Raw genomic sequence first — 27,380 nt, 5'->3', positions numbered from 1 at the left:
CGTGGGGTTTCTCCCACATCTGGAGGTGTCTGCCATCCAAGTCATTTGCCAGTACTGCTTCTGTTCGCTGGTCTCCTGCAGTCCGTGAAGAATTGATGTCAGCACCTATCAAAGGCAAAATGCCTATTCTACACAGAGTGTCAGAGCAGCCACAATCTATTAATCAGCCAGCCGGCAAAGAAACAGATAGTGTGTATTTGTGTTTAAGCGTGTCTGTGGGTGCTCATACATCTGCACTCATCTCGGTGTATTATTCAACCATCTTTGAAAAGGGTCTCTAATAAGAGTGGATGCAATTATAAAGGTGTCATGTGCTCAGTTTGTAAAAAGGAAAGGGCCTGTAGAGTATTTGATAGCAAAGGCCGCAGCAGGGTCCGTAGCAGACACAAAGTGCCTGCTGATTGCACGACTGAAAACAGGCAGCAAACTACATTTCCTTTATTAACATTACCTGCAATGTGTTAACCGGAAAACAGGGTTTGACTTCGGCTTTGGTTTTCCATGATTTGCAATATTTTGCGGCAGAGTTCATGAGCTGAATTCAGCTAGATATCAAAGGTTCCCGGTGTGTTGGTTTAGGCTGAATAACAGCAGTTGGTTTGTTTAGGAGCACTGTTGGCTTATCCGCAGGAAGTGATCGATCGGGGTGAATAAACAGCGAGCGAGCCAGGACCCCTGCTAGTAACAGTATGGTCCTACCATGTGACAGGCATGGTGGTATATGATTGGCACTCCTTATTGGACATTAGAGTTTAATGATGTCATAGGTATCGCCATGTTGGGTTTGCTTGGAAGGAAGATTTTTCTTTTCAGCTCTGTGTAACTCCATATTTACGTCTGAGGGATTATCTGCTATATTATTTAGTGTTAGTAGTCTATATGATCATTATTTGGATCATAGTGTTAGAGTGAGTGGATAGAGTGAGTCTGTTTGAAAATTTAATAATACTTTTAATAAATAAATAAATGTCTTACATTAAATAAAAATTCTCCTTTCACATGTTTTCGATGATTCCGAATCTCTCTTATGTGTTTGGTTCATAAAATGATGAAATTAAAAAATCAACAGATATTCACATTTGAAAAGCATCCGACAAAGATTTTTGCTTTCCTGCTGATCGCCAGAATAATGGGATTAATCATTTCATGTTTTTCTGATTGTCTGACTAAACAAGCAGTTTGAAGACATCTTGGTTCTTGGAAAGTCTGATTTCAATGTTTTTAATAAACTGAACAATTAATCAAGTCTTTGATTAAAACTGGGGGAAAAAAGGTACACTGTAAACGTCCAAAAGTTGGCTGAATTGATAAACAGTCCTAAAAGTTGATGAACTTAAAAGTCAATTGTAATATTCTGATTACAAGCTGCTTCTTAACACATTGTAAACAGTTTTACAAGACTTAGTTGATTGTTTATTTTTTTAATTATACAAAAGAAGTAATTACAACATTTTACGGCAAAGATCACAAAGTTAGCTGCCCGTGGCTTTAACCAAATAAAAAAAAGGATAAATATAAATCTGAAGATGAAAAATAGTTCGTTTTTTAATATTTACATGTTCATTTTTTTATTTCCAACTATAACAATGTGTATGGTATATATCGGTTCATATTCACTGTAAATCTACATTTAGATTCATGCTCCATTTGCTAAAAAGTATCTATCTGGGGATGAAAGAGAGCACAACCAGACAGCAAATCAAGGACATCAGCTCAACTCTGGCATTACTCAGTTGCTATATGTTTTGGTTATGTTTCTATTGGGGTCCTTTTAATTTGATTCAGCCAGACAAAGGCAGGACTCAAAGTGTCCTTCGTAGCTTCATGGCTACTCTGCTTCAAAGTAAGACTATACTTGCTCTTAGATATTTTCTCCTGGCAGTACAAATTTTGAAGGTACAGTGGTCCCTCGCTATAACGCAGTTCACCTTTCGCGGCCTCGCTGTTTCGCTGATTTTCTTTGGTGCAATTTTCCATTTTTTTTCTTTCTTTTTTTTCAGCACATTGTGTTCTGCATCCTGATTGCCTGTAGACCACTGTCAATCAATCAATCTCGTGCCGTGTCTCCTGTACAGTGCAGAATGCGTGCCGCTTGTCAAATTGACATAAATCTTGGATCGGTAGCAGCGTCACGCTGAAGTGCTGCACTGTATGTTTGTAAGTTTTCTCCCCAACAAACACAACAGTGTCAATGAAATGTTTTGCAATGTATTTGAAGCCGTTACCATAAACCAGGGGTGGGGAACTCCAGGCCTCGAGGGCCAGGTTTTAGATATCACCCTGGGTCAACACACCTGAATCAAGTGATCAGTTCATTACCAGGCCTCTGGAGAACTTCAAGACATTTTGAGGAGGTAATTTAGCCATTTAAATCAGCTGTGTTGGATCAAGGACACATCTAAAACCTGCAGGACACCGGCCCTCGAGGCCTGGAGTTCGACACCTGTGGTCTAAGGCAACCGCGGGTTTCATTATACAATACTGGACTTATTTTTCTACGAAGGTTTGAACTTTGAGAGTTTAAAGAAGAGTGGGGAGTTTTACAGCCTTAAAACATCTAAAATAATAAAAATAAATAAATAAATACAGCTGGCTACTTCGCGGATTTCACCTATCGCGGGTTATTTTTGGAACGTAACTCCCTCAGTAAACGAGGGACCACTGTAATCTATCCATTCATTCATTTTCTTCCACTTATTCAATCTAACGTCACACTTGGGCCCAAGTGGGCCAGTGGGTTCGAGCTTTGAGCTTGTTGCTTTGAGGCGATGGAAAGTAAAATGTTTTAGACATTTATGTTCCACAAAAAAATCATATTATTGTAATGAAATTGCAAAGTTAAAGCTCCAAACAATGTACTAAAATCTTTATTCTTTGCATCTATTAGTAATGTTGATCAGCTAACTTATGTTTAATAGACTCTGTTTCTATGTGAAGTGATGGTTTCATTCAGATTCTTTAGGTCAGAAATGGCTCTTTTGTTAGTGAAGGCTGCTGACCCAAGTTTTAGGCAGATGCAGGTCAGTAATTATACTTAATTATATTAAAATACATTAAAATTACAACAGTGTTAATAAACAAGTGCGGACTAGAGTGGATGCACACAACAAAATAAATGTACTCTGGACGTACTTTTAAGTGGAGCAAAGTTAGAAGTTGGTAATGTTAATTCAGCTTTTAGTAATGCAAAAGTCAACTACTTCGTTTACTTAATCACTCTGGGATTACTGTGTTACGTTACAGTTTTTTGACCGTGCGATCTTCAGCGCACCTGCTTTGATTTTCTGTGTTTTAGTTTTGATGTAATGCTCGTGAGTTAATCTGTTAGCTCGTAATGTCACTCAGCGGTGGCATTAAAGTGTCTTGTTTTTATCGACGCACTCTTTTCTTCTCCTGCCTTGTTCCTCTCTTTTATTTGTAGGTTTCCTCAGAGGTGCAGGTGCTTTGATTTGGCGTCTTGATTTTTTATAAGCCGAGGAGAAGAATAACAATCGGCGCTCACGAACGAGGAAAGGCAGAGCAGAGTTTCTCTGTGGGTTTCTCTAAAGAGAAATTGTGCCTGCGCTCAAATACTCGTATTTATTCAGTTATTTACAGGATGTTTGTGTCTCCTGCGCAATATTCCCTTTGATAAATTTCACAGAAGGTTAAAAAAAAAAGAAGAAAAATAGAGAGCGCGAGAGACAGGATGAACAAATAAGCTTTCTAAACGCAACAGCAATATCCGTGAGCTGATTTACATTTTGATAAGCATCTGCGTACCGATGTAAAGGGGTCACATGCATGTTACATATGATACGTGTAATGAATATGCTGCCGCACGGAAATCAGCGCCACGGCTCGTCGTACACCGAGCTATGAAGGAATATTATTGTTTTTGTTTCTCCGCCCAGGTTTTTGACTGAAAAATGGGTTGCCATGCATCTTATCTGTCAGGGGGATCAGGTGCATCTCCCCTCCCTCTCCCTCCCACCCCTCTCCTCCTTTCTTCAGTCTCTACCTCTGATAGGTAGAGACAGTCATCATATGTGCGGGGGGAAAGTGATGGGCGGAATGGCAGCTTTAATATCGGAGCGATTGCCTGCTGATAAGGCTAACGGCTGTGGAGAGGCGTGAGCGTCAGCCCTCCCCTGCAATAAACACTTTCATTTTGTTTGGTTGGAGTGACGGATGGAGTGATGGAAGTGGTGAATATGGACGACCTGAGGAACAGAGGAGGGAGGAGGGGCGGATAGATAGATGGAACGGCTGTGGATGTTATTCAATATTAACAGATCAATCAGGGGCTAGTGAAATATGCATTTTGTCAACTGTATACCCCCATTTGGCCAAAGAGGCAACATAACGATCATGTGACAGTGCCGGCTGCTGTGCTGTGTTGAAATACAAAATACTTACAGCCTCCAGTGGGTGATTTGTCTCCTGATGCTGAATTTATATTGCTTCTAACAATAACAACCCTGTCGTAAATCAGGAAAATGAATATATATATGTATATTCATGACTTTAAGCTCTGATGACTTCATGATAATCATTTCTGAATCGCTATTAGAATCTATGATGAGGAAGCACAATTGCTCCAGTTTTCAGCATATGGTGTAGAAAAGCAACGTTTTAATCAAATTAAATCTCGCCACTGGATAATTTTTGTCGAGCACATGTGCTACAGAGCAATTTAAAGATTTAAAGGTCACATAAAATCAAGCGTAAATGTTTGCTTGCCTCTTTTTTTTCTTAATATATATCTTTCTTTCGGCGTGCTTTTCGAGAAAATGAACCAATTCTTTTGATTGAGTTGGCCTTTTCCTTTTCTTTAACAAGTCCTTGGCAACTTTAATTTGAGCATTTCTTCACTCTTTCTATTTACTTAGCTGAACTGTGCGATTTTTAACACGACGGTTTAAATCAAAGCACGTGTCCTAGAGTACTTTTACAACCAACTCTAATTTTCAATGGATTTTCCAAACAATCCAGCAAACTTGACACGTTATATGAAATCCATTGTGTTGTGTCAAGTTTTCTAGCGAAACATCTTCAGTTTTGACCTTTGTGTATTTTAACTGCGGCCTTCTCTCTTATTTATTATACTTACAAGGACAAGGACAATGCTGAAAATAGAAAATGTCCCTTCTCATGTGGAGACTAAAACAATTTCAAATACACTTCATGTATTTTTTTTAAAGCACTTCTTGAACAGCAACTATGTCAGAAAAACTGGTGTCTCAGTTTACAGAACAGCCAAACTAACCTGCAGTTGTTATTAACTGCAGCTGTGATCGGATGTCATGTTCCATATGGCGCGTGGAGTTTTCCACTCAGCAGTGGGGCACTGAAAAATTATTACCTTACTGGGAAAGCTTCCTTTATCCTCCTTCTTCTTTTACTCCCTCGCAAAAATTAAAAATTTCCTTTGCTTTCCCGTACCCACATTACAGTTGCAGAGTAGTAGCTAAGGCTGCTACACAGATCGGTGATTTTCAGGCATTTTATGCAAAAAGGGACATCAAAGGGCAAGACAAAATTTCAAGACAGTGTCATCTGACATGTCGTCAGTCCTTCTGTGGGTTGTATTGTCAGATGAAGGCACTTTTGACAGCCTCTTACATCCTGTCTAGGGGGGCCGTGACAAAAACATGAAAAGCATCCATTTACCCAAGCCCCAAGCAGCCACAAAAGCAACTTATTAACATACAATAAAAGCTGTATTTATTCATCAGCAGTCTTAGAGACGCACAAATATAAATTAGCACCACATGAATTAAGCTAACTCAACCAATAGAAACAAACCAAAATACGAAAATGAACATAAACAAGAGAAAACTGTTCCAAAAATAAAGGAAGGGCAGTTCAGGTCTACTTAATCCTTCAGTGGCAGGTTACAAATCAGCATCAGTGTGGCTGGTTGAGAGATGGGGAAGTGAATGCTCTTTTGCTGCAGGTGGCAGTCATTTTGGTTTAGCTTCTTATCCGGTCTTTAAGTCTGATGTCATTAGCCGTGTCTGGGCCCAAACTCCGCTGCAGGTCCCAAAGTCAAACGATCACTGCAGCATTACTGAGAGTTAAAAACTGTCTAAATTCTTTCATCTGTAATAAGATGATCAGCTCCTCTATCAGGTGTAACAGTTAAATTTAACTTCCAGGCATCCATTAAAACAGAATTTATTAAATTTAACGGAGTTAGAAGTTAGCAGGAAGTTAGCTTGCCAGGTTCACCTAAACATGACATACCATGTTCTGACTGAGAGATTTCTGGAAAAAATTAAAACGTACAGCTCTGCTATCACTTCCAACATAAATGAAGACAGGAAAGTAAACAGCAGTGACTTTTGTAGGGTTACTGAAGTTGGACTAGCTGGTATACAATGATGTGCTACGTGATCGCTAGCTACACAGCTTTATAATATAAACAGTGAAGCTGGAGAATGAATGCTAACTTTTTTCCACTCGATGGTTCGGGACAAATGCAATCCCATGTTGGGATGCTGTAAACAGACCAAACTTCATTCGGGAGAACAACTGAGATAATCCATCTGCGAGGTTAGTCATTAATATACTGCTGCAAGGCTGGGCTATAGTTACATCCTAAGGCTTTAAAAACTGAGCTTTAAAACGAATAGCGGCAATAAAAACGGAGAGAGACCGACAGTGATCACAGACTGTTTTTAGGGGCTTGTTGAGATTAAATAGAACAAGATACAAAGCATTAAAACATGTTAAAAACACAAGAACCTTATTAAGCGCAGAGTAATTTGGGTCGGGAGCAGGATTCAACACGTCATCACTTAAAGACCAGATAGACCTCAGGATGAAGCCAATCAGCTGTAAGCTGTGCACTGGCTGCACCAACCACATACCCACCCTACCCACATTATGCAGATCTTAAATTAAATACAACAGAAGTTGTAACACGGGTCATTTGCAGCATCTGGACTTACTATAATACTATAGTGTAATACAGTTTTGTTTTCTTTCTTTGTCTTCTTCGAGATTTTCACACAGCCTTGACGCCTCTGACTCAGATACAGCATTTTTTTGCAGCAAGTTGGTTTCCTTCCCTTGCTCAGAGTCTTGTTAGCATTAGCTAGCTTCTCCCAGCACAGGATGCCTTTGTGGTGAAGGCTATTAACCCCCCATTTTCAGCAAAAGCCAAAAGTTTGTTTGCTTGTTTGTTTGTCTTTCTCTTTTCTTTAGCTGTTGGGTTTTCTGCATTGGAGGTTGGTTGTGGTTTGTTCACAAAAAGGTGATTGATTTTCTTTCTCATTAATCTCTGCTGTCAGTCAGGGCCTTGATCTTGATGTGTCTTGCTTTCATAATTCCCACCATCAAGCGACTGCATGACAAGACTTGGGCTCCCTTTGATTGGATTTTTTTTAGGGTAACTGAGTGCATACGAAGTACTGGTACACTAATTTGCAATTCATTTTTCATTTTTTGTTCAGTTGTATATTGCAATACTAATGAATAGTACTGAAAATCCTACGGTACTCCGTTTGGTGACCAGAGTTTTAAGAAAAAGGCAGAAAACAAGGTTTGCAGCCAGTATTTCAGTCTTTTTTCAGTATTTCTAGTCTTTTTAATATTTTCTCTTGAAACTATTGTCCTTGTACATAATTTCTCTCAAAGCCACTTGAAAACGGAGCACATTCAAACACATATGAAAACTGCAGAACATGAGATGATTTGGCTAATAAGACTTGGAAACCAAAAAGATCAAATGCACAGCAGGGATCAGATCTCAGTATTAGAGATCTGACTAAATAGACTCAGACAATGTCTATTAAAATGGCTGGAGGAGGCTCTCTGAAATGAGACCTGACATCTCTTTTCCACAGTCTGTCAGGACTATTTGGTGGCTAATTTGAAGTCTACAAAATCAGCGTGTGTGTGTATCTTTGAGAAAAAGAAAAAGAGAGTGAGCTCCAGTGGGAGGTTAATATAAGGGGTGACCAGAAAGAGATCTGGTTGGCTGTTATCGGTGCAGTCGGCGAGAGAACAAGCTACCCCTTGGCTGGATTCTCTCTGCAGCCCAAATCCATCCAGGTGCCAGCTAATTAGCTTGGCAAGTACATTGTATTTATATTTAAAGTGGCTGTTGTTGGACTGTCCTTCCCCTCAGGTTGATTGGAGAGGTTTTAGCTTTGATTCACAAGTATACTGACCTTCAGGCTTCTTTGGTTTCATTGGAAGACGCTTAATGTCAGCATGTCAGTCAAACCTGAGCTGCAGACTCTGTGACACGTGTTGATTCCTGGCTAATCTTTCGTAGTTTGACTCATGATGTGTTGTGACCCTCAGAGGGGTCCTCATTAGGACCAAAACGCTGCATGACCTTTAAGCAGCTTCACCTCCCTCCGCCACCTACGCCCTCACCCAGCTGGGCCCAATTACCTTGCTCATTACCCCCCTTCTAAACAGCACCGGGACTGAGCAGGTACTGTCGCTATCTATGGAGAGCCAATATGTCTGTGACTAAATACAGGGGTGGCAGCATGAAATGAAAATGAGTTCCATCTTGGAGACATGCCAGCTGAAGACTTTTCTTCTCTCACTAATGGCAGGAGATTTTCTTCCCCTCCTTTTTGTCTTCTTTTATGTGGCTCTCTTCTTCAGAGACTTTGAATGTATATTTGACCTTTCCGGCTCTCTCTCAGCCTTCTTTATGCTCCTTTTTAGCCATCTTTCAGAAAACCCCGGCTGACAACTAAAATATAAGATGCCCCCTTTGCTGCCATGTTGATGAGATGATAGGATGATCAATGTTTGCAGGATCCTTAATAACCAGACAGTGAAAAGGCGACAGAGGAAGAGCCAGGGAGATGGATGATTATCCCAAAAGTAGCGTCCTTAATTAGATAGAATTCTGCATACATTGTGGACTGAGTGGAATCACTGGGATAGATTAAAATACTAATTAAACAGGCCCTTGCCGAATTTGGAGTGTGAGGTGGGGTTCAGCTCTTCAGGGTCATTTGCATAGCCTTCATCTGGGGAAATGGGATTTAAAGGACCTGCTCTCTTTCTCCCTTTAACTGCACTCTTTTTCCTTTCCCCCTCCCATTACCAATCACATTCACATGCTAACCAACTCAATTAATATTATGCTCTATTTTCCCTTTCACTCTATAATTTGGCATAATCTATTAAGGTCCCCTTTGATTTTGTTTTCCAATATAAATGTTTCTATCAAAGTGAGGAAGGGGTGTTAAGCACAGGGAGGCGGAAAAAGTCGGCAGAACGTGTGATCTTGGATGATGGATATTTAAGATTGCCTCACTTTAGTTTGATTTGCATGAGAATATCCTTGGCGAACAAAGCTTTGGAAATAGCATGCCATATTTGATTAGATCAGTAGATCTGAGGATCAAACTCGGGTGGTGTATTAATTACTGGAAGAACAAAGGCAGGAGCTCAAGTTATTGTGTGCTGCGAATCCACAAGCACTTCATGTGCTGTCTGATAATCTTCAGTAGGTCTGGCATGATATGTTTGAGGATAGCGGTACAATCGTTTTAGCCTTGCTAGCTGTTCATCACTTTTCCCCATTATAAAACTGATAGCCTTGATATTTTTACTTTTATATTTGGGGTTTCTTCAGCTCTAGTGTGACTATGGATGCATTGAAAACTTAATAAAAACGTAACATACATAAAAACGTCTGGCGTCATCATCATGTTGCATTGAGTTTTCCCAGTGGTGTAAAAATGGTGCGACAGGTGCATCAATTAGCAAATGTTAGCATCACTGACTGTATATAACAGACTGCCTCAGTGACATCACCTGTCAGTTTGTGTTTTCCTGTCTTGAGTATTTTGACCCTGACGACACATTCGCTCTCACACAGTGTAGCCCTCAAACATGCACACGCAACAGTTTTCTTGCAAACATGCAAGAAAACTTGAAACCAGCAATTAAGACCAAAATATTTATACAGATCACATGTCAAGTAAAAAGTTTCTCACAGATTTCTATGCAAACAAATTTTCCGATCTAAAGAGTCGCCCCCTGGTGGCCATTAAAAACAATGCAGATTTGCACAACCAGAAGTGCCGCCTTTTATATGCAATCTGTGGTTAACATACACACCAAAATAGGATATTGAACATTATGCATGCCACGTTAACATACACACCAAAATAGGATATTGAACATTATGCATGCCACAGCTTCATTTTATGCAGTGCATGCAATATGCATAAGCCTTTCAGCTACATTATGCTGCCATATCCCCCCAAAAATCATAGACTCACAGCAGATAACAGCTCTACAGACCAAGTAATCAAATGAGGCATTGCATGGTGAGTGCTATCATTATAAACAGGATGTCTGTTCACATTTTGTATTAATCTTAAATATCATTGCACATCACTGTTAGCATGCTGGAACTATTAGTATTAGCTTATACAATTACTGTGTCCAAGTCCAGTCTCATGCTCCCTCAACTCGGATTTCCTACTCCGTGAGACACAGCAGACCCACCAACTCCAAGTTAGCAATCCAAGATGGCAGCAGTGATTGAATCAGTAGTAAAACTGTAAAACCTTTAAGCTATATTTAGAGCAATGACCAGGCCCTTACTCTGTGTTTTGTCCTTTCTTCTTATGGTCTACTTTTTTTTCCCCCTTCACCCCCAAGCAGATGGCCGCCCCTCCTTGACCCTAGTTCTGCCAGAGGTTTCTTCCTGTTAAAAGGGAGTTTTTTCTTCCCACTGTCGCAAAGTGCTCAATTATAAGAGGGTCACTTGATTGCTGGGTTTTTTTTCCTCAGGGTGTTTTTACCTTGCTGTAAAAGGTGTCTTGCGGCGACTTGTTGTGATTTGACGCTATATAAATAAATGTAAATTTACTGTATAACAATACAGCCAGTACATTTAGCACTAGAAACTAGGTGTTGTGCATCCTGCATGCTGTATTCAATGTTAAACCACATCAAGTATTTCACCAATGCAATAGTTTGCAATGCACTTTATGGTGCTCTGTGCTACATGTGAAATCCAAAGACCGTGGAAAGTATCCCAAAGTTCAGGTGTGGAAATGTACCTTTTACCTAACCCTAACCTGTTGTTACCTGTTAAAGGCCTACTAACAATTCATTCCTGCCAAAGTACCACAATAGACTGCTGGCTACTGCTGTCTTACCCCAGAGACTGTTTTCCCTTCCCTCTCGATGAAGATTGTCTGGCTCTATGTGTGGGCTGTACATTTTCTATGACCAGTTTGACATCTGACTCAGCCTGATACATCCATTGCATCATTCTCACTTTCACTGTCCACTTGTTCTGCTGCAGGAACTGAAAAATCTGCTACTTTGTCATCCACTGCTCATATTCAACACCTCCTCTGCTTTTGTCTCCCCATGCAGTCCAACAGAAGCAGCAGCTGGAGAAGGAGACGGGCCTGAAGATAGTGGAGGCTGGAGTTAGTGATGTAAGTAAAACTCACTAAAAATATCTGCTATCCAGCTATGTGTGTTTAAAAAGAGAGTGAGAGAGTGGGTGTGCTTAAGTGATTGTGTGCCTTCTCTGTGCTGGGGCTCATCAAACAGGAATAACTCTGTGATTTCAACTTGTCTTGGCATCCGTATCACACCTGCAGCTTCAGTCGTGCAGCCAAACACTAATCTTTTGCAGCAACGAATTCCAAACACATCTTTTTGAGCCCGCTCCAGTGATTATTGCCCCCTTACTCATTTCCTTTAGGTCTCTAAGAGCTGTTGTCACCATGGAAAAAAAAAACCAAGACAAAAGCCCCAGTGCATTTTATGAAACTTAAAGTGAGTGTTGATCACGTCTCTGAGCAACAATAACCAGATTATCTTGAGTGCTGTCACTTTGTAGGGAGCACTGAAGCTCCTGTGACATATTCATTGGAAGAAATTAAGAGGAGAGCAGGAGGACTCTCTGGATGATCCAGATGAAAGGAGAGCAAATGTGTATTTATTCAACAGTGATAAATATTCATATGTATCAAAGGTAAGGATCTAATCAAGCACCTATTGATGTGTCATAGCCCTCCATGTTTGCCTGGTAAATGAGTTTCTCTATGAAAATGAGACCGACAGCCTCAGACCCCTGAGCTGCCCTGATCATAAGGCATGCTGGGAGTTAACTGGATGTGGTCGGTGCATAGCAGGACAGTTGCCAATGGCAACAACACACTGTATAGACAAGATCATTTTCCTGCGTTAGTCTCTCTCTGCGCTGTCTCTCTTTTGGTGTCACTGCCTTTCTTCGCCCATCTGCCTCCCACTTATATCTTTTTTAGGACCACAATTTCTCTCATCTCATTCCACATTGTGTCTTCATCATGTTCATCTCAATTATGTCTGATTCATTTTTTATTTATTTTTTTGCTATTTTTTTTCCTTCTCCGTAACTTTTGTCCTATTCATTGTCCGCCTCTCCTCGCCTCCTTTTTATTCTTATTCTCACTTAGACTGATTCCTGCACTCGGCTAGCACTGGTACAGGGCTGTGTTTGTCATATTGGGCCTATTTGTAGATAATTAGCTGCAATAATAGCCTCTCCGCAGGAGCCAGGGTGAGGGAGGGAAGGATGGAAAGAGGGAGGGAGGAAAGGAAGGATCTGTCTTCCACCTCATGGGGAGAAAATCAGCGCTAGACTGTTTGAAATTCACGTAAAGGAAGCACAGCATTTACTACAAATCGTGATTTGGCAAAGTATAAATCCTGAAAACTCACTCAGAGGGTGTTTTTGGTTTGTTTTTTTTATCAGTGATGCTCTAATGTGGATGTGTTGATCTCACCAGTTTGCATCCTGGAAGTGGAGAGTTGAGGGTAAGTTGGGGAAAATAGTAGCTTTTGACAGGAGAGCCTGTGGAGTGGGCCCTTCAAATACATTAGTTGAAAAGGTGTTAAACCGAAAGCCCGCTTTCAGTAAATTTGCACTAAATTGACCACAGTTATGAGTGAATGTGTGCTGGAGGTTGCAAAGAGGGTCGTCTTTAGTCTGCTTATTAGTGACAGAAATAGAAACAGGCTGGGTAAAATTGCTCCGTGAAACCATAAGAGGTATAGAGCTGAAAATTAAGCGGTACCACTCGTCTCCACGATATTCTTTCCTTCAGCTTGTATAAACCCATCACAGCGGTTGGTATCATTAAGTCTTATCACTGACAACTCCCACCCGCCTCCGTTTTTATTTAAGAGGTGACAAATGACAAAACAGCTTAGGAAGATGTCCAGATAGCGCGAACGTCAATAGCAGTAGATGCGGACGAGGATAAGCAAATGTCAAAGTGGAGGAAGGAGACATCAATCAATAGGCCGAGCAATATCTACTGCATTATAGATCGCATAGAAGTTGGCTTACCAAGGAAGGCGGGGGGGCAGAAAATGATTACTTTGGTTTTCTTACACAGTGTATGCAAGTGTATTCTTTTCTGAGTATCTTTCTTATTAACAGCTGTTTCCCCGAGTGGGAGATGCACGCTTGTGAAAACCCAACAGGCAAATAGAGGTTTCCTCAAAGCAATTTATGAGCCTGTAAATGTGTGAAAAACTGAAAGGAAGAAAAGAAGCAAAGTGGAAAAAAATTCACGGTTGACGTGGTCGAGCTCGTACCGACTCCGCCGTCTATATTCATGCCACGCTGAAACCATACAGAGCGTACACATCCACGTTATTTTCAGACTCTTACTACTCTAAGTGTAGAAAATAAATCCCGACAGATCGTACCACGTACTGGCTCCGCTAACATCATCGTTCCTAGAAGGCACACAGAGCTGTGTGACCATCCATCCCCCCATCACCACCCGCCTCCTCGTATCTTCTTCCTCTGCGCAGGAGGTGAGTCACACCCAAAGCTGGCAGCGACCAGACACCATGAAAAGGGGTTGCTTTTGCTGACAGCCGTAGACACAGCATGACTGGTACCAGTAGGGAGAGGCAGGGGAATAAAAGGGAGGCTGAGAATGTTTTTTAGAAGCGATTGCTTGCCAGATGTAAGGTCAAAATACAAATCGAAGGCTTGAAAATAGTAACTTCCAGTCTTTTGAAAAATTGAGCGAACGATGACTAAATCTTACTGCTTGTCAGGCATTAGTTAATTTTTTAAGGGTTCCCTGTAAGAAGTATTTCTCAGTCAATTAGGATCTGATCAAAAACGTAAATCGCAATTAAAGAGTTCGCATCATATGATACGAGTATGCAGAAGCTTTCATCAAGAAAAAAATAATATTTTTTAAAAAATTGCGAGGAAATAACAGTTCTGACAGCTGACATAATTAACACCCATCCAAAGAGGAGCTGAGAAAAAATGCAGCACAGGGCTCCATATCAACATTTTCTTAAATAAAGTTTAATATCCCCAGTATACCTGCTTAATTAGAAATTTCTCAAAACAATCATTCGCAATTAATGCCTAATGACATGTGAAACGTTCTAATCATGTTTTCCCAGTTTTCTGTTCTACTTGTGCCAGTGTTTATAAGAAAACGCACCAAGGACGTAGCTCCACATTCATCCTGCCTGCATTAGATGATCCCCATGTGATTAAGTTGGTAGTTAAATTGAGATTCATTGACATTTTGACAGCGGTCTCATGTTCCAAATAACTCTGGCAAACTGCTTATGTGAAGAGGTGCTCATTAAGCAGAGAATTCCCTGAGCTACGTGTCAACTGATTATTCAACCACTAAATGTAAATCACATATGGCAGACAGGGAGTCTCTGCGCCGAGGATGTGTGTGTTGTTTATGTGTTTTTTACAGTAAAGGGGTGTATTAATGAAGTGGCCTTACACAACCTCTCACCACTGTTTAGGGCTCAATTCTGCACTTTTTTTCTGCGTACTCTTCAGATGTCTGACTCTTTATTTGCACCTGTGTTTTTACATGTTTTCCCATTTTGTTTTTATTTAATAAGTAGATATTAAGAGGTTATATCCTCTCGTGTCAGTCTAGATGCCCAGCGGGAGAATGCCATCATCGTATGATGTCTGAGAGACCACGATATATTTCTAATGAAATGAATAAGTGCTAAGGCACAGAGGCAAAACTCATTTCAGAGAAAGGTCACGTGTAATGATGACCCCTCACAATGGATTTGAAGGCTTTCCTTCCAATATCCTGAACCATAATTAACGCTACATGAGAATTTTCTGACAGACTTCCTGTTAAAAAAAAAGAAAAAAAAAAGAAAAAGGAAAAATACTATATGATACTTTGGATAGTCACCATTAACAGCTGAATGTGTAATTTTGAGTTCAAGTTTGGCCAGTCAGCAGCATCGATGTAACTTCTTTGATCAGTTTGAATGGGTTTGATAGTTTTATTATTAATTAATTTATAATTTTCCTTAACAAATAGATTATTGTGCCACGGCTGAATATTTTTAAATTATTCATGTTTGTGTTGTTGTTTCAGTTTCAGTCTTTTTCTTTTAAATTTTCGACATCTCTTTGAATGTGTGGTTGAATAGTACCATTAGTCAGATATGGACCTGGTCGTGCAACCCTATTAAACAGTCTTACAAGTTAATCATACAAGTTAAGCAATAGACTGGAACTTTAAATTATTGTTATAGTGTTCAAACATTTAGTGTTAAAAGACAACAATCCATTTGGAGTTGAGGAAATGGAAAATAAAATAACTGCAACTGATCACGCAACATAATTTGTGCTGAAATTCAGCTTAACAATGGCAAAATAGCTTACAGTGGCATTTTTTTATTGGCTACTTAGCTTATCTTTATCATAATTCAGACATGGCGGCATGTTTGCAGCTTTCTCTGTGTAACCACCAGAAAATCGCACCACAAACCTGCAAAACCTTTCACAACCTTGTCAGTCTTGAAGGTCATTTGTTCTTATCAATACATTTTATGACAGTAAACGAACTTTTGCAACTTTTGCACTGGCTTGCCAACCCCAAAATGTAAGGTTTGTGCCACAGCTGACCTAAATTAACTGTAGTGGTTCTAACCAAAATATTTTATTTAACAAAAATTATTTTTTTATGTTTCTGTCATAACCACTAGTATATGCAAGCTCTTTAAAAGCTTTAAATATCTTAAATAATTAAAGTTTTACTTCCAAAAATATGATTATTGTTATTGTGCATGATTTATTTTCCAAATTGCTATTTCACAAAAAAGCTACAATAATAATAATAATAATAATAATAAAATTATTATTTTTAATTAAGATTAAATGACAGTTATTTGCTTGCATACCTAAACAGAAAAATTAGTTTTAGTGAATGTTATGCTTGATTAATTTCTTGCTTATCAGAGAAGCCTAGTGTTATACCCAAATTTGGGTATAAACAAAAGTTTTTTATTTACCTAAAAATAACAATATTGTTTGTCTTTTTTTGTTTAAAAAAAGGTTTTTGACAGATTTCCAAGTCTTTCCTACGATTTATCTGGGTCTAAGTAGAGATGACCAGACCTACCACTATCTAGTCACAAGTCTATAAATAAATATTATTTTATTATTTTATTAGCTTACATATACTCTGAACACTCATACTAGCCTAATAATCTGAACTTTAGTAAAGGCAGCAAGACAACAGAACAGGAAATATAACATTAGTGCGTAAAAAATTACCAGCTCTTGGCTAGCTTGCTAGCATTAGCATCATGTGCTGACAATGTATACTTAACCACTTAGTTAATAGTTCGGTGATGGTCCCTCCATTATACAGAAAAATATACAGAGTAAATACTTAAAATTTTTAGGTTATCAAAAGGTAACATGGTAATGCATAAGACAGTTTTGCATTTAAAATTGATTGCAAGTACAGAAGTAGCCTGGATGACATGAGCGTGTTAGCATGTTAGCATGTTCAGGTCAGCAGTTACCATCTACACACTTACAGGGTAACTTAAGTCTTGTGTTAATCTTCATGTCTTATAAATGACGTTTGATTTAATGCATCACTGTTACATCCAGATACAAGACAGCTGAAACTTGGGCAGCAAACACTACATCTTAATGCACTCAACTGGCTCCAATAACTTCTTAGCTCAGAGATAATCACTGTAAATTTGCATTTTGTTTTGGCGGAACTCTCTTTCCACATGAATATTTATTCCCATGTTTTTTGATATGAAGGAAAATCAGTGCATTTTGCTTTCCTTTAATCTAACAAAGCCTGAATATTGTAGCACATTCCACTTAACAACAAATACCATGTGCAACCAGCAGTGACTGCAATTTCTCAGAGGGAATGGGACAAATAATTTCAGCTGAGACTTCAAAGGAAAACTACACTGACCATTTCCTACCAGAGAGAAGAGATACCCTGGCTGAAATAAATAAATAACTGTGACAAGAGCTCTACAAATTGATCTTGTAACAGCATGGGAATATGCTTTACTTCAAAACATATTTTCCCACGTTGGTTTTTCGAGCTGTAAAAATCACAAGATGGGGAAAATACATTTTTATGTTAATTTTGGGATCTTTTATTCTTATTTAAGCATGACTGTAGCTCCTCCAGGGAAATGAGAGTGGCTAAGTTGCACTTTGGAGTACATGCTGTGCCTATGCACGTCTTGTATAGTGTGCATATTGTGTGGCCTGTAAGTATGTCTTTCCATCAGCCAATCAATTCCACATTGGCCTTCAATTGCCTTTTTCTATATTGACAACCTATCCTATCTTCTTTAGAGACTGTAATAAACCCAAACAATCACAAATTGCTGCCTATAAAAATTTCAACAGTGCAGGAAGGCCAATCTGGCTGTTTTAAAAGTGGCTAAAATGCCATTACTGTGGCAGATCTGGATGTGAAATGTCATATCGGAGCAGCCCCACTGAGCCTGCAGCCCCGTGTAGCACTGCCTCTTTGGAGACTCCAGCTGCCTCCCACTGATGAAAGCCCGTCCAGCAGCCCCGTTTCCCGGCAACCTTTTACCATCACCTGACCTTTGGACTGCAGAAATGCCTTTGATACCAAGCCATGCAGTTTGGTATTTGCCTCTCTCTATATCATGACGTGTTCTCTCCCTCGGGTAAGGGTAGACTTGTCTGTTTTTAATGAGTATCAGAATGTAAAGTATTTACTCTCCTACCTTTCACTTCTTTTATGTTCTGCTGCCTTTGTTAAAGAGAGGCACGGTTACTGTGTGTAGTTGACAGTGGTATTTTTACTCTGCTTGTTGAAGGGCAATTCTTTCACCTTAGGTAAGGTATTAAATAAGAGATTTTTTTCTGGTGTACTCATCTCTTCTTGGAAGAGAAATAACAAGGTCGGGGTGGCCTTGGAGGTATTATGAGGGTTTAGATAAAATTAAAGGGAAAAAATGCACTCATGAAAAACCTTACACTGTTAGGAATTGTTCACTCAGTAACACTGCTGCTTCACAACCGTTAGCCCTGGCACTGTTTCAGTTCCAGTTTCTTTCATGGAGTGCAACTAATTAATTTTACAGCACTTGTACTTTGAGTGTGAGTGATTCACCTTATTTCACAAATTTTACTGATTTTCTTACGTTTTCACAGATCATACTGCCATCGTTTTCACCACCGTGCAGTGACGTCTGCTACTTTTGCCAGCCCTGAATAAACACAAAACCCTGTTTACATATATGAGGATACACTGAACATAAAAAAACGTATAATCATACTCGTAAAACCCATGCAGTTGAGTGAAAAAGAAAGTACGCCCTCTTTCATTTCTAAGGTTTTATGTGTCATGTCCTTACCATGTAATAAAACAAGTAAAAAACTACCAAGATGATGAACAATGACACATTATATATTATGGCATGCCATTATTTATTTAACAATAATCAAGTCAAATGCAGAAGCAGTGTGTGAAAAATAATTTAAAGTACTGCATTCACAGGAATTACTGGTGCTGCTAATTAAATTCGCTTGATTAATTTATCATCAGCAAGTGTGAGCATCCCTATAAAATCTGAAATTTGTGTTAGTTTGCTGCTAGATCAGACCAAAATGGAGATGTTCAGCCATAATGCACAGTCCCATGTTTAGTGTTTATATCACCACAAACACCTTTACAAACTGTAAAGCACGGTGGTGGAGGGGTTATGATTTTGACTTGTTTGCTGCTACAGGACCTTGACACCTTGGAGTCATTGAGTCCAACATAAACTCCTCTGAGTCAAATGTGAGGAAATCTATCCAACAGCTAATGCTTGGTCCAAACAGCAGCAAATCTACAATAGAACGACTGAAAAATAAAGAATCAAGCTGTTGCAATGACTTCAGTGTGTTGAAGTCCAGACCTCAACCTAATAAAAATGCTGTGATGAGACCACAAGGATGCTTTGAATAAACAAATGAACAGAAGCAAGAGGCCAAATGATGTAAGAGACTAATATAGTCATCCAGAAGCTAAAAGCTATCAAATAATGGGGTGTACAGTGGAACACCGACTTACGAATACCCCGTTTCATGAAAAATTCAAGTTACGAAGGCGCTGAACGGCAATATTTCTGTCCGTGTTATGGCAAAATGCCCAAGTAACGAAATCTGCCGGCTCTGTTTGGCTGAGCCTACAATGCCCACAATGCCTTCTGAATCATGTGACAACCCCTTGGCTTCCGTACTTGCACTTCGCTGTTCCACTTGAACGATGTATTGTTGTTCTAGTTAGCAATTAGCCTATAGCCTATCGTTCAGCCTCGCCTCACTCAAAACGTGCAATAGGTGCTTCGACTTATGAAAATTTTCGACTTACGAAAGACCCTCGCGAATGAATTCATTTCGGGGGTTCCACTATACTTAGTTTTTCACACACTGCTACTGTATTTTTGACTTATTTTTTCCTAAATATATTTAATCAAAATTTATTATGGTATGTTTTATTCTTCATCTGAGTTCATTTTTACTTATTTTACAACCTGATTTCTTTTATTATGCCCTGATGCAAATCTATCTGAATCTGATCACTGGAGCGCATTCGGTTACCTCAAAGGAATACATGCTCCTAAAGAGTACCTTTAGGAGCATGGACAGTACCTACTCCTGGACAGTTTCCTACAGACTAGAAGCACAGGAGGAATAGGGCACGTTATTAATAATAAAATATAACCACCACAGAGTTGTGTTTCTTCTCCTTTAAATAAGAACCAGAATTAATAATCTCCACCAAAAGACTCTAAAACTGTTGTTGGTATCTTTTGACTGTTTCCACCTAAAAAGTTGAAAATTATATCGAGACCTCAGCTGATAGATGCCCCTACAACTCTTACATTGGTATCCATGCAGATGCAGATTTTAAGAAGCAATAATCACTGTACGCCCTGCCGCTTCACTACAGTTTATTCCCAATATGGTGGTGATTACGCTCAACTACCCTCCTAGATCTTACTAAAGGAGAGGCCTGGTGCTTGTGAATTAATTTCTAAAGGCTGCTTCTGTGAGTACTTTTATTCCTCTTGCAGCCAACTTTGGTTTTAAAAATGTGACTGGAAGACTTTTTAATATGTCAGATGGGGTTGTTTTAAAGATGCTAATGTTAGCGTGCTACCTGCATGCCCAAGGCAAAGCCATACCATCTTCACTATATTTCCATCTTGAAGATGTTTTATATGTTTCGTTCTCTATGCTATGAAGCTCAAACCAAGTTAGTTGTACTACACAGCATGATTAGAAGCTTAACAATGTTTCACAAACAACACACGGGTGACATTAAAAAGGACTCCTGCAGCATACCTGAGAACCAAAATAATATTCTGCACGCTTTAAAGCACAAGGAAAATAATCTGCATCTTCCACTATGAGAACATTCTTCCCTTTAATTTTTTAAAAATTCCACAGTTGTTTGAACAAACGCTCTGACCGTTTATGGAAATTAGTTGACTGCTGTCTGGGAGCGGCAACTGTTGGGTTGAGGGCTGGGTGCCTGGGAGAGGCTGAGGAGACATGGGGGGGTAGGCCTGCAGTGTCCACAGCTGGATAGCATGGCAGAGGTTTTAAATGTCAACATTGAAAGGAGGATGTGGCTGCCATTTGGCCTGACAAGCCGCATGCCAAGGGACTGGCAGCAGGATGCAGGGAGAGGGTGCTCCAGGTCCCGGCCACAGAGCTCTCACCTTCTGCCATTTATCATGTGGTTACTTGCCTAACGCATCTGGCACCTTAGCACTGACAGCAGCAGGAAAGGCCCTTGCTGCAGGCTAACCAGTGGCCCGTGGTAATCTTTTTAACATTACAGCAAAATTAGGGCTGCAGTATTTGTTTCACAGCATTGGAGTTTTTTTGGTCTTACAGTCTCTAGTTGTCCAAAAAGGAAGATAAAAGTTCCAGTTACAGGACTGTAAGTAACATTAAAAGATAATATCTTAAAGATATAAATATGTGCATATAGTTTCATGAATATAGTTTCATCTTAAAACATTAATGTGGCATGTTTTTAGCAAACACCACAATTTATGATAGCCGTGCGGTCGAATAATTATTGCTCAGTGGGCGCAAAACACGAAAACCGCATTGCTCTCAGTAAATTAAATGCAATCAACTGTCATATCATCTTTTATTGACTTTAATTGAGTGTAATTGTGAATCCTGCTGTAACTGCTAGTTGCTTTCTGCATGGCAAGGTCAACTAAATTGCTTGATGAGCTGTTATGGTCTTTTATATGATGACCTTGACTTGGAAGGATGTATGAATATCTTCCATCTGTGGTGATAAACCATGAAATGAAACTAGACCAGTCTGGTGCAGAGTGGCTTCACAACATCTACCAGTTCTGCTCACTGCTCAAAAAGAGTATGCTGCATTGACCTTGCAGTGTTCAGACATAATGATAAATGTTTAAATTATGAATATTCTATGTTTGGACGTGTCTGAAATTCTGAATTTAAAGTAATGTACAATAATCATAATAATGCAAAGCCTTGTTTAAAGCAATGTTTAGAGAGGTGCATAGGTTTTAAGTAAGATGATAAATATTCTCCTTAATCCTTACATTGTTTTTATTGTTTTTGTTGTTTTTAATGAAAATTCTAAATAATTCTGAGGCATGGTTTTCTTGGGCCAATAACAATTTACATAATTTAAATTAAGACTGTACCTGCATGCATTTTTTTCCTGCTTGATCTCTGCCAGCTATTTAATTTTCATTAATAAATATTAATCTGATAGCATTCAATATTTGAGTCTAATTAGGCCCTTTAGCCACAAACTGAAGGCCTTTCTTTAATGTGTTTGGAGTAATATATGTTATCTTTCATCCAAATATGTGATGCAATCATTGCACAGCAGACACGTGTAGGTAAAAGGCAGCGGCAAAGATCAGATGCTGAGAGTCGTCTGTGAACTCGAGAAGAGTCCTGCTGTGATGGGATTTTTGCTTTACATATCACAGTTGGCTTGTTGGCAGCCATGTTCGTCTGTATATGGCTGCCAAGATGCCTGTTTACATTTACGTGCAGGCTCGTCCTGTCAGGTGCTGGAGGAAAATACACAGCAGGTTGTGGTAGATACCTGCAGCAGGTATTTCATCTATAAAGCCTTTGTCATATGGGCAACAACGGAAGAATTAAACTGGGCCATTTATAGTCGAACTAAACTCGACCAGACCACAGTGGCCTACAGTTGCTGTAAGAAGTTTACAAACGTTCATCATGGGCACGAATATCAAGGTAATTTGGGCAAAAGCAAGAATTGGGTGAACAAGTTTTAATTTATTTTGGATTTTGTCTAATCGACACAGGCTCAAATGCATACATGCACCCAGTCGTTGTTCTGGGTCACTGACCCAGTGTTTCGAGATTTCTGGACTTTATAGTGTTTGAATATTCTGTGTTTCTTGGTTTCATGGTTTCATTTACCTCATGTGTGTTTAGGTCAGCCTTCAGTTACTGGCTCAATAAAGGGGTCGCTTTCTGTTAAAACCTCCGTCTCCTTCCGTGTCTGTGTAATTTATGCTATGACTTGTCCCCACTAATATTCGGTTAAATGTCCCTTAGCAAGTTGTACCTGCTTTTGGTAGTCATCAACAAGTTTCTGGAACATTTCTGGTTGAATATTTGACCACTGTTGTTGACAGAATTGGTCGAATTGATTTAACTGGTTGGTTTCCTGGCACGCACTGGCTTTTAAGCATTGTCCACAAAAAGGGTTGAGGTTGGGACTTTGGGAAGGTCATTGCTGATGCTTAATGTTAGCCTGCTTTACAAAAATAATTTTGACATGTGTTTGGGATCATTGTCCTGTTTGAATACCCAATCGTGGCCAAGGTTCAACCATCTAACTGTTGATTTGAGTTGAAGTTAAAGAATTTGCAGTTAGTCCTCCTTCATTATTTCATCTTCTTTGCAGTGTACCAGTACTACTGGCACCAAAACATTTCCAGAGCATGATGCTACTACCACAATGCTCGACACCAGGTACAGTGTTCTTAGGTTTGAGAACCTTACCTTTATTCCAAAACATACCTCTTATCTTGTTGTGGCCAAATATCTCAATCTTTGTCTCATCTGTCCAAAAATATTTTCTTCGGAAGGCATTTGGCTTGTCCATGTGGGCAGGTGAAAATTTCAGTCAAGCTTGAAGGTGCTGATTTTGGAGCAGGGGCTTCTTTTTTGGTCGGCACCCGCTCAGTTCACGGCCATGCTGAAAACTTGCTTCACTGTGGACTTTGCCAGTGTTCCGACAGTTTCCAGTTCACGGCGAGCTTGACCCTTGGTAGTTCCTGAAAATCCTAATCAATTTCCTCTTATTTGAGCGTAACACTTGTGGTCTTCTTCCAGACCTTGGCAAAGTAGTGGCATATCAGAATAACATCAGAATATCTGTGTACAAGTCTTTGAACTGATCGTGAAATCTGCAGTTGTTTAGAAGCGCTCCCTTAAGCTTCTGAAATGGTCTTTCCCAAACCCTGACCTCAGATCCTATCGGAAATTTGTGCAGTGTGCTCAAAATCCCATTTCTGTGACAGGAAACAAACCAGTTTAAATGAACTCTGCCAATTATGCCAAGTAGAGTGATCAAATATCTAGCCAGAGTTATTACAGAAGCTTGCAGATGTCCAAAGGCAACTGGTTGACATTTAACTTAACCAGGTTTTAGTGCAGCTGTAAGAGAAAATCCAAAATAAACTTCTGCACCCAATTCTTGTTTTGCTAAAGCCATTAAAAATGTGTGCTGTGCAATCATTCCACCTTGCAAAAAAAAAAAAACAGCTCAAAGAAATCATTAAATTACCATGACATCCCTGCCCTCGATGAGCATATGTAAACTTCTGACCACAACTATACAATATATATTCTTCTTTCTAGTTTTTGTGTTAATAACTAAAAATATATTCTAAGTATGCCCCTGTGCAATCAGCCATCTATTTACAAAACAAGATAATTGATTGTTTGATTAAAAAAAAGCCACTGTGATGGTGTACAAACATGAAATCAGTGTCCAAAAACCTAAAGACCTAACTGTGCTAAGGCACAAAGACTGAGCCTGTAAATATTATACCGGTAAGAATAGAGGTAACAATGTTATCTTACTGCTCTCGAGCGAAACTACTTTAAGTAGTAGTAGATCTACTTTAAACTTTCTATACATTTTCATTCCTGTTTTGTGCTGGCAGCATCACACCAGAAAGAGCAGTACATTTTCTTTTATTGTTGTTTTTTCCGAGCTATCCTTTGGGACTTGTTCTAGTCTACGGGCTGTATGTTTGATACCAAATATCAAAATAATTCATGTAACACATGAAAATAGTTAAATGCTCAGAACTGAAAAATATATAGTATGTCAAACAGTAATGTGCAGTTAATAATAATTACTATATACTAGTTTGATTTTCATAACAGATACTTAGAGTTTAATCTAATATCTGTATATTTCTGTGTATTTTATCTGACATTTGGACAACAAATTTAAAAAAAAAAGGTAAGTCTCTAAATAAAAAGAATACAGGACAAAGTAATTTTTCACAGCTTAAACAATATGACGGACAAATAGAAGGAATTACATTTTAATGCTGGAAATAACAAAAGACAGAAGTATCTCTGCAAGTCAGGTCCGCAAAGACATGCAATCACATGTCTGTCACTATTCATTACTTTATTCCTTTTGAAGAAAGAGAAAAAAGACGTCCTCACTGGCTCGCTAAAAAAGCCATAGAGTGTAATTATGTTTGTGGGTGAAAATTGGCTAGATTGATTATATGCATTTATAATAATGAGCCGTCAATTGTATTATTACGTTACAGAACCATCAAAATCTTGGCATAAATCATAATTAATTTTGCCTTCAGAATATCTGATCAGCCATACTTTGCATTGTTGTCAGAGGTTTTGGTGTGAAGCTGTGGGAGACGTGAGCTGAAAACAGGCGGCTGATACCGTACTACAGCTGTGGCAGCGCTCTCATTAGGGATTCACAGAGGTTTCTTTTGCCGAGCGGTGCTGCTTGGTTTGGCTCGAGGGCAGACACCTCGTATAAAGCTGCCGGAGCTGCGAGACAGACAGACAGCGAGACACACAGGGACGCTGCGGTGCTGGGCAGGCAGTGTCAGCTCTCTCCGTGCAGAGGATTGTTTTGCAGCGCCAGGCCCATGACTCTTCCCCCAGCTGATTGGTGTGGCTTCATTAGCATGGGCTGTGGCTCCTCCGATTAGCAGTAATTAAAGAGAGAAATCAGAGCGCTTGCCTCCAGTCCAGACACAGCCAGTGCCTGTCAAGTGTGATCGCTGTGGAACAGCTCTAGCCTTCCTGGCTGTCTGCCACTCCACAATCCCCCCCCCCCCCTCGGTCCCTATACTAAGAGCGAGTCCAGAGGAGAGGTATGGGCTGTTGGTGTCTGTGCCAAGTTACCCCCCAAAGTCACCCCCGGGGTTACACAGACACACACGCCTCTCCCTGCGGGCACACGCTGGCCCACTGTTGTCATGGTGATAACAGGGGAAAATGTTTAATGAAGACACTGATGAGAATTTATGAGGCTGTGGCTCTGTGCATTTACAGGGATATGACCCTTAGCCCATCACGCGCTGCCTCCTGTGGTTCTACATCTATATCTTCACTTATACAAGTTGTAGCTGATCATCGGGGCGTATGCTCAGGCAGGCGGCCTCAATATGCTGCGGGTCCACCAGCACCAGCTCAGGCGGCGACACGAGGCTTTGGTTGTCCAATAAACGTAATCAAACGTGATCAGAAATGTGCGTTGTTTTCATTCGATTTAAACTAGAGGAATAATTGTCTACTAAAGCCTTGAGAGGCATTCTCAAAGGGCCAATTTAAAATCTAATTGTATTAGGGAGGCTGCTTACTATAAACAATATTTATTTTGTTGCTTTCAGACAGGCAAAACGGCAGAAATGTGACCATAAAAAAGCGCCGATTGCCACAACGTGCACAGGCCGGGTGGGTGGCCGATCTCGTTCTCACCACCTGCCAGTACGCCCTGCACTTCAACTGACCAATAGTGTCAAGGCTGGTTATTCACTTTGGGATGCTTGTTCTGGTTTATTTCTTGCTTTGTTTGCTCTGTCTGTGCTCTATCAGGCGTGGATGCCATTAAACAAACAGGCACAGGGTTTCATTGAGTGTGCTGGCATTTGCTCGGGACGCCATATTCAAGAGCGGCCCAGTAGCGTTTGAGACCATGCCAGATTTGATTCGTTTGAAGTGCACTGATGGCCACAGTGTGAACACTTGTTTAACTATGGGTATAGTGTGGTCATTTACACAGTCAAATACTGTTCAGTATAAATGTATATATAAATGTAGTTTCCGATAGTTTATGGTACCACTTTGTGCATGTCAGCTTCAAGTAAAGTTAGATGTATACAGAAACCAGGGGAAAAATGAATTAAAAATGGTTATTGTGTCAAATTATGCCATCATATTTCCGATGATTCTTGCTAGCACTTTGTTGTTGACTGCAAAACAGTTGTAGCTTATGTTGATCTCTGATTGACTGCCTCCATCTCACCCTATCCCTGTCATCTTCTTGTGTCACACCAAATTATGAGTAATATTTGACCTTAAAAAAGCTGCAAAACACATCTATTTAAAAAATAAAATATCTATTAGCATATTTATGTCTTTTAGGAAACAGTAACTATTAAGCTTGGCCTTTAACAAATATAGTGAGATACATTCATCAGAGAGTAGTGGTACTTTCTCTCCCTTCTTTGTTTCTTTAAAACCAGGCACCCTGTACGCCTTCAAAGATTTGGAGCTGAGCATATTGTTACTTTGTATCTTGGGCACTATTAGGAAACAGTAACTTTTAAGCTTCGAAGGCCACTTTGAGTCCTAAGGGTGTTTGTGCAAATGAATCAAAGTGAAAGTAGCTCTCTTTGATAAGAAATTTTTTAAAAGTATTGAGCACCCTAATAACTTTAAAAAGAGTAAAAGAAATAGGCTGGTTTTGGAACAGGCATATCAATAATTTTCACACACTGTTAAATTCTTCGTTTTTCTCCACAAAGTT

At 39.6% G+C, this 27,380-nt stretch overlaps 1 protein-coding gene across 2 annotated transcripts in view; it reads left to right on the top strand.

Annotated features, from left to right (window-relative positions):
* The window catches only part of ptprn2 (protein tyrosine phosphatase receptor type N2), a 144,727-nt gene that overhangs the window by 77,124 nt on the left and 40,223 nt on the right, over positions 1–27,380 (top strand). For both annotated transcript variants that reach the window (XM_040044395.1, XM_040044394.1), the window contains exon 11: positions 11,359–11,423. In XM_040044395.1, the coding sequence (XP_039900329.1) occupies positions 11,359–11,423 (65 nt within the window). The remainder of the gene's footprint in view (positions 1–11,358; positions 11,424–27,380) is intronic.

Source organism: Simochromis diagramma, unplaced genomic scaffold (genome assembly GCF_900408965.1).
Source record: "Simochromis diagramma unplaced genomic scaffold, fSimDia1.1 OVJJ01000602.1, whole genome shotgun sequence".
NCBI lineage: Eukaryota > Metazoa > Chordata > Actinopteri > Cichliformes > Cichlidae > Simochromis > Simochromis diagramma.
This window is presented reverse-complemented; position numbering and strand designations above follow the sequence as displayed.